The sequence below is a fragment of the Strongylocentrotus purpuratus genome, unplaced genomic scaffold (assembly GCF_000002235.5).
Source record: "Strongylocentrotus purpuratus isolate Spur 01 unplaced genomic scaffold, Spur_5.0 spur5_contig_850, whole genome shotgun sequence".
Lineage (NCBI taxonomy): Eukaryota > Metazoa > Echinodermata > Echinoidea > Camarodonta > Strongylocentrotidae > Strongylocentrotus > Strongylocentrotus purpuratus.
This window is the reverse complement of record NW_022145558.1, coordinates 604,936-618,449: the sequence shown is the minus strand read 5'-3', so window position 1 is coordinate 618,449 and position 13,514 is coordinate 604,936. Positions and strand designations below refer to the sequence as shown.

Genomic DNA, 13,514 nt, shown 5'->3' with positions numbered 1-13,514 from the left:
ACTGACCTATTTTTTTAATAACCATGGTTATTAAAAATATTGAAATGTTTTAAGCATGGTTACCGGGAATTTTACAGGAACAGTTGAAGTTTATGAATGCAATTCGACCAATCAGATGGCTGGATTTCTTAAGTGAGGTATATAATGTTGTTTATTAATTATGTTATTACATTTTATTTAAATTTAGTGACAGATTAAATTTTTCAAAAAAATATTTGTTATGGACACTTGGCATTCCATACTTAGTCGGTGGATTAAACCATGGACTAAAGTTAGTCTGCTTTCAAGAATGCCACCCAATTACTTTAATATAGTTCACACACAAACATATCTGATATCAATTACTGCAGTGACTCCAATTAGTAAATTCAATCAAGCAACTTGGGCCCGGATATATAGAAGCCATAGCTGAAAGCCTGAATGCAAGTTACATGTTCATGTATTATCAGCAGTCTGAAACTCAACCAATCACAAGAAAGCTTGTACAATGTTAACCCAGTGTCCTTAGAAATCTAGTGGTCCATGTATTAAGGCCTACGGCAATTAGAGAATTAGTAGTCTATGTGTTAAACATAATACTGGTCTTAAATGACCAGCATTTTACAGATTAGATGTGTTCACCACAAATTTTCATACAATGTACATCAGATCTTTATTTGAAGCAGCATCTATAAATGGAAACAATCAATAAATAAAAAGAAATTGTTTTTTTATTTGCTTATTTAACATCTAAAAAGTGCAATTCCATTGTGGATATATACACAATTGTGCCATTAAAGTTCAAATGTTTAAAAAAAAAGAAACAGAAAATGATAATCTCTAAAAGGTTACCAGTAATCATGGTGCAATTTTGTGAACTGATAGCAAGGCAGAACATAGAAGAATTAATGTGGACCATTTCATTTCTTTTCTAGTAAATAAATGACAACTATATTGTTAAACCTGCGGTTTTATGGTGTACTGAACATGTAGTTGTGCATTTAAATGTGTAATGAATGAAACCATCATTGTCAAGTTTTAAAAAAGCATTTGCTATCGAAAAATATTTAATGTTCTAAAGGTACCATAGTGTAATATTTGATTTATTAAAACAAGACTTTCTTTGAATGTAAGGCTACCTTGGAGTAATTAAAATTTGTAAAGAAACCCAGTATTAAATAAAGATTGCATGTATAATCTTGTAATTACAACAAAAAATAATTTCTTGTTGAAATAATTCCTGATTTAAAGCAAAGAAAGTATTGATACAACAAACACATAATGTTAAGAAGGGTGCAGTAATAAGACGTGTCTCAAAAATTCAGGGTCGCTCTGTAAAGTGCTGCCTAGATTAAAATCGGTGCTCCCAAAAGAAAAAAAGAAAATCAAACACATAGGATCCTCTTTTATCACACTTTCATTAATCAAATCATGAACATAATATCGATTTGAAGCGCATCATACTCGACCCAGAACTTTTGCAACATGCAACTTTTTGACTTTTGCAAATTTGGGTGATTTACAATTTCTATTATAATTATCAGATTTACCCACATATGAATTGTCATCATCATACAGTAAACAAACAGGTAAATTATCAATACAAGAGATTTTAGTAATTATTGTTGGTCATTTTATAAACATGTAATCTAAATTGGAGTAATAAATATACACATATAAATAACTTTTCAATTATTCATATCGTTTCCATGTACAGATATATCTTTCAAGTTACTGGTATTTTTTTCTTCATATTTGTAATGATCTTGTGCTTATGTTTTGTAAAACAAAATATTCATGTACCATTTCTAATAAATACAAAATAAAAGACACAATATTTTCAAGATTCAGAACCACTCGCAAATCTGTGAACATTTTCAGTATAAAACATGTGTGCAAAGTAATAGCAGCAGGCAGAATGAATCTTCTTCTTCTTTCGTGTACAAAAAGTATCTAATTGTAGTATCCATTGATCCATTGCTGTTCAATATAGAATGTAAAACAAAAGTGCAGACGATAACTCGTTACCTACTTTTATAGTTACAAGTTCAGTGAGTTAGTGGAATTAGTTAAAGTTGTATAAAAGCAGTGTGTGGAATTCTAAACCAAAGCTCTTCCAATCTGTGCAAAAATAAATACGCTGGAACCTTGCATTATTAGTTTGATAAAATCATAATTCAGCTCTAAATCGTTACATAAGCCTTTAGATCAAGCAATGTCTACTATCTTATAATACCTGCGATGTTAAATCTGTGAAAAATGGTAATGATGAAATAATATTGAATATAGGGTTCTTGTATAGCGCTCATATCTGTCAGACGTGACACTCCTGGCGCTCCCGATTTTTACCCTGGCTGCCTTTACAGCCCTCTAGCATTTCAAAGAATTAAATACTACTAGGTACCCATTTACAATGTCTTGTCAAAGGACATTAGTGCCGCGGCAGGAAGCGAACCACGGACCTTGGGATTCACAGTCAGGTGACGCATCGCATATGAAGATGATTGTGATTTTGATTGTGATTTTGATTGTGATCTCGAGACTGCACTATGCGCCCTCCCCCCCCCCCCCCCCCGACTATATCTTGGGGCACAGTGCAGTTTTGAGATCACCTTAGGCAATAGTAAGCAAATGATTACCGTTGGTGAAGGTGATTGGACAAACTATCACTTCCCTCGGCGATCTGGATGTAGCTATCTTTCCAGAGCAAAGCTGGGGAAAGATAGCGTATACATTCAGATTGCAGAGGAAGTGATAGTTGCCATCGCCTGAAACCAAATGTGATTATTTTCTTTATATTCCACATCGGAAACATTTCACTTCTTCCGTCATTTTAGAGCAACAAATCATCAATTAACAGCTAGCAAACGGTGTACGATATTGACAGTGCATGCAGTACTTACGTACATACATATACGCAACGTGAACAAGAAAGTGCGTTGCACTGTGAAGATAGTACTCCTGTCTTCAGTAAAAGTGCGTTGCACTGTGTAGATAGTACTATTATCTACACAGTGCAACAAACTTTTCTTCTCCCATCAATGATGGGCGAACTATCTTTCATCACATGATTTATTTTTGACCAATCGTAGAGCAAGATTCTTAGTATGTGGAATATAATATTTACCATGCCCCTCAAAGCAGTCAATATCTGTTTATTAGATCCTTATCTATCACTCTACACTTGTCCCATCATCCATATATTATGAATATATATATATATATATATGTATGATATCATCGCGATAAGCTAACGTATATTATAGAAGCCGCATTGTTAAAAACTGTGCTGTGAAAGCATTAGGATGTCACACTGCACGACAGGCAGTCATCACTGCATGAGTTAGTACTGCATCGTGCATCAGATCAGACCATGCAAGCATGAAGACATAAAGTGGATAGTCTTTACCTTGGCCGCGGACCTTGCTTTCGCAACCTTTCTCTTCATGCGAGGTTGTCTAACTACCTTACGAGCATGCTACGTGACAAACCACACATAGATAACTGGTTATGTAATCATTCATTGTTCTGTTTATCATATGTACCTTGAAGCCAGAAGGGCGTTAACACATATAATTTAGCCTCGAGTTAAAGGGGAAGTCACCCTGATATTAAGTTGGTTTTAATAGAAGCAGAAAATGAGAGGAGCAAGTCAGTGAAAGTTTGAGCAATATCCGATTAAAAATATTAAAGTTATGAATTTTTGAAGTTGTCATCAGTGGAACACAAATTGGCAACACTGTGATGTATCTTCCAAGCTCCTCTCCAATTTGCTCTCGAAAGAAAATTTCATATACTTTCATTTTCTTAGATATCGATGACAGAGTAGATTTGTGTCATACAGGGATTGTATAAAAACATATTTGCAAGAATTATACTTAGGTTGAATGTATGATTGAAAATATTCTTGAGGGAAGAAATACATTTTGGAAGTTTTTTAGTACAAGGCAAATGGGAAGGAACCTCGCAAGATACGTCAAAGACTTGCCAATTTGTGTTTGATTTTATTAATTTTTTGATTTTGATCTTATTAATGATTTGGTTTTGCTCACACTTTCACTGAACTGTTCCTTTCATGTTCCTGCTCCTATTAAAATCAACTCAATATCACAGTTGACTTCCCCTTAAACACCACTCTGGTACTAAGCAGACAATATATATATATATACTGCATACAAAGGAGAAATCGTCTGTTTGAATCCAGAAAGGTGTTAATTCATTATTCTTAAAAGAGTTGATGCCCTTCTGGCTCCAAACAGATGATATGCATACATTTATAGTAAAAATACTATCTTTGGTCTGCACTAATCAATGCCATGCTATTTGGTACAAGAAATGCATATGACATTTTTTGTTTCTGAAAAAATGCGTCTCTGTTGATCTCTGTCACATACAAGCATATGAAAGGGTCAATAAAACTGTCTGTCCTGTCTATTAAACAGGACAGACAGATAAACAGATTACACCAAGTTAAAAACGTGAAACAAAATTTATCAAACGGTCAGTGGCCATTAGCTCCTTTATGATACCAATTTGTTCACCTAGTGTCACTGTGGTGATTATAATGACCTATTGTCTAAGGGTTTTAGTACAATACAGTGAACAGTATGTACAGGAGGTCATACAGAGCACTACAATAAATGTGTGATTATTAAACAATACACATAACGTTAATATGCACTATCAAATTCATGAATATACAAGAAACAAATCAGTTTAAAAAAAAACAATCACATTACAAAACGTGACTCGCTGAATATCATCTAGAATACACACATGATTATTTTCAAAAGTCTGGTATCACTATCATTATCACTGCAAATTAAGATAGTGCAGTTTCAATATGCATGTACAAGGCACGATGCATACATTTGTAAACTACACATTGCCTTTACTGTTATTGACCACACATTTAGAAACCAAGTCTGCTTTCAAAACAAACGTCTCAATTGTTTATATGAGAATAATGAAAGGGACAAGGTCTTTGCAGCTATTAAAAAGCTGATAGAGAGGAAAAGGAGATAGTGATTATGTGTATACATGAACGTATAGAAGTCATAGAGTTAAGAGTAATTGTTTGCTCCCCATTTCAAAACCAAAACTGCTTTTGAAACTTAAGTTGCCATTATTGCTTCAAGAAGAGATTGGTTTTGCTTGGAAGAATTGCCGACTCATAATCTGAAGCAGTAGTGGGTCAGAGGGTATGTGTGTGTGTGTGTGTGTGTGTGTGGGGGGGGGGGGGGGTTCATAGGCTTCCAATGTATGCTCTGTACATCATAACTGACACAAACAATAATAAATTAAATGTTAATTTGTGTACCTAAACCATTAACAAGCAGTACACAAAATACACATCTTCGGTTATTACACACACAAACCCATATACATTAATAATGGTATCCAAGACGCGGACAGAGTTTTAGCTTGCTCTTTTAGCTCCACTCTTTAGATCAGAACATATTTACCTGTCACCAGATTGGAATATCCCAAGAACACACAAGCACAAACCCACACTGATGTTACAGCCGGACTACTCTACTCCACTCACAGGGAGGAAAACACACGCGACAAATACAGGGAGGGGAAAAGCAAGAAACTATTAAAAGGCAAAGCAGAAGCAAGAGTATAGAAAATGTCATGAGGTACCGGTAATGCATCCTTCCAAGATAAGATATGCAATTATTGAAAGAGAAGCACAAGAACAGACAGTCTGCAAGCAAGCACATCCTTCAACAAGATAATTTCTGTAGAAATAACAGTTTCACTCTCTGCCTGCATTATCCTCTTTTGGTGTTCTTTAAACTTCATAATATGTGCAAATTCGATTCAAAGTGTTAGAGGCAATAGGCAAAGAGAAAATGAAGTAGACCTATTTAACACAATGGCTCGTAAATTATTTGTTTTTTTCTCCCGGAATTCCAAAGTTTTGTTGATATATTTACCCAAAGGTTCATCAGACCATATGGAAAGGACAAAAATATTCAGGTGTCCTTGGAACAAGTTCTTGAAAAGTTGCAAGACGTTTAAAATTGTGGTCCATATCTTTATACTTACCCAGATAATGGTTAATCAAAATAAAGCAAAGGATTCAAAGAATTGTTTGGAAGTTCATGAAAGATTATAAAACTATTCATATCTTTTTCTGGGCAATTGAAAACTGTCTGGAACTAGAATCAATTTGTGAATCATGTATTTGTATGTAAATGTCAATGAAACAGCAATGATCGGAAAATTAAAAAAACTATATGCTGTTCACAGATATGTATTACATCAATCCTTTATAGACCAGTAGTGGTAAAATTGAAATATATGCCCAAATGTCCAATGTTGAAGTGCATTCGCGATATCTATCCAGGCCCGATCGATATGATAATTTACCAAATATATCAATTAGTAGGCGGTTTCCCGGCAAAATTTGTATCATCACATATTAGTCAAAACATATTCTTTCACATGATTGGTAATAAGAGCTTCCATTTCATTTTTTGAGAGAGGGGCATTACCAAAACTGGTCTTTACCTTTAAATCAAGTATGTGGAAGCATTCATGTATCTTATAAGCCAAGCCTCATTCAAGTGCATATCAAGCGCTGTCACATGTTTTTTGGCCGAATTAAAAAGTTTTCTAAAATGTGGTGAAAGGCTACCGTAAGCAAGCACTACCAAGCAGAAAAGGAGAAAAGCAAAGCAACTATGCACAGAAACTTCTACTTGTAGCTAATGCTATGAGAGACATAGCTCATGCAATAGTTGAAGGTATCTCAAAAAATAATGAGTAAGATTTCCAGAAAATGCATAGGAAGACGGAAGTGCAGAGAAGAGGCTAGTAGCTAAAGCAAAATTGCGGCAAAGTTCCACTTAAGTCTGAAATGAACAAGGCAATAATTTTTTTTAAAGAGCTGAGAAAATAGAGTGGAAAAATTGGGATGATAGACCCAGAAGAGAAAGATAGGAAGATAAACGTATACAGACAGGGTGAAATAGTTAAATTGCAATAGTGAAAGACATAGAGCCAGGTATAGGAAGAAGAGAGAGAGAGAGAGAGAGAGAGAGAGAGAGAGAAAGAGAGAGATAAAGAGAGAGAGAGAGAGAGAGAGAGAAAGAAAGAGAGAGAGAGAAAGAGAGAGAGTGAGAAAGATAGAGAGGAGAGAGAGATAAAAATGGAAACAAAGATACAGCAGAAAGAGAGAGAGATAAAGAAAGGGAAGGAAAGATCGGGAGAGAGAGAGAGAAAGAAAGAGAAAGCATAACGCAGAAATTACATACACTAAGAGAAAAGAAAAGGACAGGGATTATCAATGAGAAAAGGAGTTATAGAGAGAGAAGGTGAAGGGAGGTAGAGAGTAGATAGCGAGAGAGAGGAGATAGCTAGAGAGAGAAAGAGAGAGAGAGAGAGAGAGAGAGGGAGAAAGAGAGAGATCAAGCAATTGGAACTAAAGGGTTAGAGTTAGAAGAAAAATAAAAGCCGCAGAAACAGGCAAAGATTTTGATTGTTTTTTCCAAGCAGATTGAGAAACGAGAATATGAAAAGCATGCCCAAATTTAAGGAGAGGCACAGGTTAGGGGGGAGGGGGGGAGGGACAATGACCTTTGGTTCTGTTTAGTCAGAATTAAGGAAAATATTTCCCACATTACTATCTAATTTAGGGAATTATCATATACATGTAATTGAACAAGAATGTAAAACACTACTTACAGAACAACCAAAATACATACAACTATTATTTTATAATATGGACAGTTAACTTCAACTGCTATATTTGTTAACGAACCGACTGGTAAATGTGTTTCTAGGTAATATTCAGTTTCATAGTACTGGAAGGAATACTAATAACTTTTTTCTTCTTCTATATTTGAGTACCGGTATCTATTGGGGAAACAGAACTATACCTGCAGTGCATTGTAAATCAGTTCTTCTATTCTGCAAGTTATTTCAAAGAGAAGCATTTTTCTACTTATCCTGATCTAAAAAGTACATTAATCTAGTTTTTACAACAAAAGGCCTCTGAAATTCATACATTAACAATGATCTCTGATTCTCATTTGAAGATACATTTTTTCTGCAGATTTCTAATGAAAAAAACTAGGATCTGGAGCCATACAAATTGTAAATCATTCAAAATGTTTACTGAAAGTGCTGCTAATTTAGTGTGTGTGTGTCCGCTATTAATTGAGGAACCATCGAAATACATAATAGAAGTTCTAGATGTATAAATGGTTATTATATGATCTTGTTATCAGATCACCAAAATGTACAGTTTATGGTCTGTGGAATTTGAACGACTAGACAAACTAATGGATGTATAATCTATTTTGCTACAAAAAAAAAGAACTAGACGTTTATACTATAGTATAGGATTTAGTTGTGTATCCTTATGGTTAACAAAAGATGCAATGAGCTAGGTTTACTTTACTACATCAAGATTCAATCGGTAGAGATGAGAGAGAGAGGATTAGTTCCAAAAGGAGATGGAGTGGAGGGAGGGGTAGGGGGTGGGGGAATGGGGTGGAGGGGAGAAGGGGGAGGGGGTATGGGGTGGATGGGAGTGGGGGGAGGCAGTCACTATCTGAAAGAGGGTGGTAGGAGGGCCACAAGACTCAAACTTGAAAGCATGCCATGCAACAAACTGAAAAAACTGAAGGGCAAAATGAGACTACAAAATGATAGAAAATTAAAAAAAAGGAACAAATGGCATACCAGATTTTCTGACTGTGACAGGCTTGATACACTCCCAGCAGATAAAACATCAGATTCACAACAAGCTGTACTGCAGGGGGAGAGAGAGGGAGGCAAGCAAGAACAAAAACGACCACCACAAGACAGTAAACCATCATCAAAGACATCCCCCGAGGTCAACGACCCCGTCATCATGCGGTCATCCATCTCCTCTTGGAAGGAGAGGCTGGTCTTGAGACAGATCCCCGATTCGGGGGTCTGAGCCGGATCGAGGGGGGTCTTATGATGACCTGGCCCCGCTGATGAATTTAAGACGTCCCTCTTCCCGAACGACAAGCCCCCCTTTTCGTTTGTCTGCCCGACCAGCACCGTACCCTCGGTATCTATCCCATAGCTTTCGGTCACGGAGGACTCGTCTTTGTTACTGACCGAGACGTGGAATGTGGCGTAGACGATGTCGTTGTTGCTCAGGCCCGACATCTTCTTGAGGGCGGCAAAGTTGCACATGCAGCAGTTGTCGGCATCGGGGTCGGAGGTCTCGTCCAGGTGGTAGTGGCGACGTCTCTTAAAACAGCAGCATCTGAGAAATGAAAGAAAAAGAGGAATAAACGGAGGCTGAATAAACATAACGGATGTCTCTCTCTCTCTCTAAGTGCTGTATCGTTTGACTGTGGCGATCACGCTGTTCCACAACCCTTGGTTTCTAGCTTTCTGTAGTTGTACCACTCCCAGTTCTTTCACTCCTCTCTCTTCCAACTATTTCTGCAGACTGTCCATCCAAAGTATCCTCATTCTTCTCCTACTCCTTCTTACCACAATTTTTAATGTCAAAGCAAGATTCTCTAGGCCTTCTTTACGTGTAAACTGATGTAGGATGTGGCTTTTAACCTTCTATTTTCCATAAATGCAGATGACACAGTGGTTGGCATGCCACATGTGGCCATTTGCACCAACATTTATGTAACTTTATACGTAGGACCAAAATATCACAAATGATTGACCAACCTGCACTCCCTTGTCATAGTGCAGCACCCCTCAGCACCATAGACCATCACATAGCCCTTCCAACCATACGATGCTGCAGCAAACTTGAAGTAATAATGGAGCTCTTCAAATAGATCCATGTCCTCCTGTAGTATTAAAGAGGGTTGAATAAAAGAAATAACAATGCAAATGACGTAAAAACTATGAACGTTACCTTTAAAAAATACTGCATAAAACCACAATAGGAGATTTTCATATGGAGCCCTTGTTTTATAGAATAAAGTGCCGGAATACCTTAGAAATATAGAGTTTAGAAGTATTTTCAAAACATATTAAGTTAGCACTGTGTGAAATCTCACAATTATGAATCCAGTGTAGCATTTCCAATCCTTCTGTATTCTGTTCTGTAAAGTGCATAGAGTTATGCAATTATGCCTATGTGTTACCGGTATGTGCTTTACAAAAATACTTAGTTATTATTATCATTATTATTATATTATGTATACAAGTATCAATGAAAATCAAAGAACACAATTCCTTCTAACTATCGCTGGGAATGGACTACATTTTGAACAAACAAAAAATGAACACTACACTATAAAGACATTCAAAAACATGGAATAATTTTGTTGAAGAAAAAAAAATCCAAGCCTTGAAAATCATGAAATTGTTATATCAAATAAGTTTATCAAGTCATTTGCTGTATAAAGACATGCTTTTACCATTAACTTTGAAACTGAATTATTGATACAAGCTTTTATTTAGAGTTTAATGTTTCAATTGAGTGAATCCCATGTTTTGAACATACTGCTTTATGTAAGTCCAGGAACTTGGTCTCGGGCGTTACAGCAACACCCGACAAGAACTTGAAGACACTGTTTTGGGGTGAGTTCTCTATGGCTCTTCTTCGTTGCTTCTGTTCTTCCCTGAGTAGCATCAGACCAGCAAGGACGTCGGTGGGGACAACGTCAAGGTCTCGGAAGAACTCTGAGAACAGGATGGCAATGTCTGAAAAGGCACTCTGGAGAGGGAGAAGGAAGGGGAGGGGATGGAGACGGAGGAGGAGGAGGAGGAGGAGGAGGAGGAGGAGGAGGGAGGGGAGGGGGAGGGGAGGAGGAGGGAGGGGAGGGGATGGAGACGGAGGAGGAGGAGGAGGAGGAGGAGGAGGAGGAGGAGGAGGAGGAGGAGGGAGGGGAGGAGGAGGGAGGGGAGGGGATGGAGACGGAGGAGGAGGAGGAGGAGGAGGAGGAGGAGGAGGAGGAGGAGGAGGAGCAGGAGGAGGAGGGAGGGGAGGGGGAGGGGAGGAGGAGGGAGGGGAGGGGATGGAGACGGAGGAGAAGGAGGAGGAGGAGGAGGAGGAGGAGGGAGGGGAGGAGGAGGGAGGGGAGGGGATGGAGACGGAGGAGGAGGAGGAGGAGGAGGAGGAGGAGGAGGAGGAGGAGGAGGGAGGGGAGGGGGAGGGGAGGAGGAGGGAGGGGAGGGGGAGGGGAGGAGGAGGGAGGGGAGGGGATGGAGACGGAGGAGGAGGAGCAGGAGGAGGAGGGAGGGGAGGGGGAGGGGAGGAGGAGGGAGGGAGGGGGAGGGAGGGGAGGGGATGGAGACGGAGGAGGAGGAGGAGGAGGAGGAGGAGGAGGAGGGAGGGGAGGAGGAGGGAGGGGAGGGGATGGAGACGGAGGAGGAGGAGGAGGAGGAGGAGGAGGAGGAGGGAGGGGAGGGGGAGGGGAGGAGGAGGGAGGGGAGGGGGAGGGGAGGAGGAGGGAGGGGAGGGGATGGAGACGGAGGAGGAGGAGCAGGAGGAGGAGGGAGGGGAGGGGGAGGGGAGGAGGAGGGAGGGGAGGGGATGGAGACGGAGGAGGAGGAGCAGGAGGAGGAGGAGGAGGAGGAGGGAGGGGAGGAGGGAGGGGAGGGGGAGGAGGAGGGGAGGGGGAGGAGGAGGGGAGGGGGAGAAGGAGGAGGGGGAGGAGGAGGGGAGGGGGAGAAGGAGGAGGGGGAGGAGGAGGGGAGGGGGAGAAGGAGGAGGGGGAGAAGGAGGAGAGAGGGAAGGAGGTAGGAGGGGAGGGGGAGGGGGAGGAGGAGGGGTATGAGGAGGAGAAGGGGTATGAGGAGGAGGAGAAGGAGGAAAATAAGGTAAAGGAGGGGGGATAATATTCAATTTAGATGAAAAAGATAAGATAAAAATAATCCAGTAGACAACCTATATTTTGTTGACTATGTATGTATATTTCTATTTAAAAAACTTTCAATGATAATGCTACCCACAAATACATTTTGATTATTGGCCCTGAGGGAAAAGGAGCTAAGGAGAAAGACAGAAATCCATGAAATGTTTTCACATGACAAACAGGAGAGTTGTCCGTGAGTGACGTCACAATTTGATGACAAAATTGCCAAATCGAAATGTGCATACCAGTAGCCTTAGTTATATCATATTTCAAACATTCCTCGCACTCTTATTATTGATCCAATTTATTGCAAACTTTTGCCATTCCGTTTCTCTAATTTTTCGGCTTTCATACAAATGAAATTCTTACAAGGATTGGATTGCCCTTTAACAAGAGCAACTGTTTAGCAATGTTTCTATCTTCATGTATTCAGTCTGATAGTTCATTCCCCTATGAGCCAGAAAATGCATGCACGCAAAACCCTAGAATGATGAAAGTGCTTTGGCTTTCGCTAGCATCATATACTTGATCCAATATACATTTCCTTCAACAGTACATTGGTGTCACCAGTACATCATGAAAACAGAATGTCCAGATTTTTCTCGGAATTTAAATGAAGTTTCAAAATTACAGAGGCAATTTGCAATTTGTGGTAAACAAATATCTTATTATTATTACTTATTATTTATATATATTGCAGGCTATTTCTAGATGCAGTATACAAATATCTTATTATTATTATTTATTATTTATATATATTGCAGGCTATTTCTAAAAAAACGCTGTTTTGCCACAAGAAAAAATATGATAATAATGATATACCATTCTTGTTAAAAATGCATATATTACATTCTCATTTATAACATCTCTACGCACTTTTAAAAGACTCTGGATATCATTACTCTGGTCTTAGCTCTACCAGAGTCTATGCATGTACCTTCTTCGTGAGCTCATGAATTTCCCTGATTAATTCTTCACTAATGTTGGGAGATTTTCCCAAAGGTCCCTGACATTTCCCTGACTGGAAAAAAGCGAATTATATTCCAGGATTTTCCTTGAGGCATACATATCAGTGACTTACCTCTTGAGTTTCTCCCGAAGCGGTACAGCAGAACCAGAATCGCAACCTCTTGTCCCAGTTCTGTTCATACTTGGCTTGAGTTCTCCTGAAACACATAGAAAGAAAGAAATAGTTCAGCCACTGTTGAGCAGACCACAAACCTTTTTCAGTTTTGAAAAATAAAGACCTTAATTATGAGAACAAACACTACTGTAAAGGGACTTGGTAACATTGTTCAGATGAGAGAAAATGGTGCTTAGGTAGTGAATTTACTGTTAGAGGTTGTCGCACAGTGAGGCCTTCAAAGAAAACCATAAAGGTGGGTTGAGAATTTTTTCAGGATTTGTAGCATGTTAGAGGGCTGGTACAGTAGAAGGAATATAATAAGTAACATTTCATACCAAAATTACACATTTTGTTCATCGACCTACAACAATGTTACCGAGTCACTTTAAGTTGGCACGATGGCTCAGTGGTGGAGCAGTGGTCTCGTAACCGAGAGGTCCCGAATTCGAAATTGCGCTCAGGCCCTTTGGTAAGGCATTAATCGTCATCACAAAGTCCCTCAGAGAGGACTTACAGCCGTACGTGTCCTGGCTGCTTACTTGGGTAGATTCTTTATTTAATCATTTCTCTATTTGTTTTTATTTATC

At 39.0% G+C, this 13,514-nt stretch overlaps 1 protein-coding gene across 1 annotated transcript in view; it reads right to left on the bottom strand.

Moving 5' to 3' along the window:
- LOC105444566 (sn1-specific diacylglycerol lipase alpha-like) overlaps positions 1-13,514 on the bottom strand; it is a 62,858-nt gene that overhangs the window by 17,316 nt on the left and 32,028 nt on the right. Inside the window, exons 4-8 of the mRNA XM_030994107.1 lie at positions 12,883-12,967; positions 10,448-10,660; positions 9,661-9,785; positions 9,085-9,235; positions 3,389-3,457 (exon numbers count right to left, since the gene is read on the bottom strand). Of these exons, the coding sequence (XP_030849967.1) occupies positions 3,389-3,457; positions 9,085-9,235; positions 9,661-9,785; positions 10,448-10,660; positions 12,883-12,967 (643 nt within the window). The remainder of the gene's footprint in view (positions 1-3,388; positions 3,458-9,084; positions 9,236-9,660; positions 9,786-10,447; positions 10,661-12,882; positions 12,968-13,514) is intronic.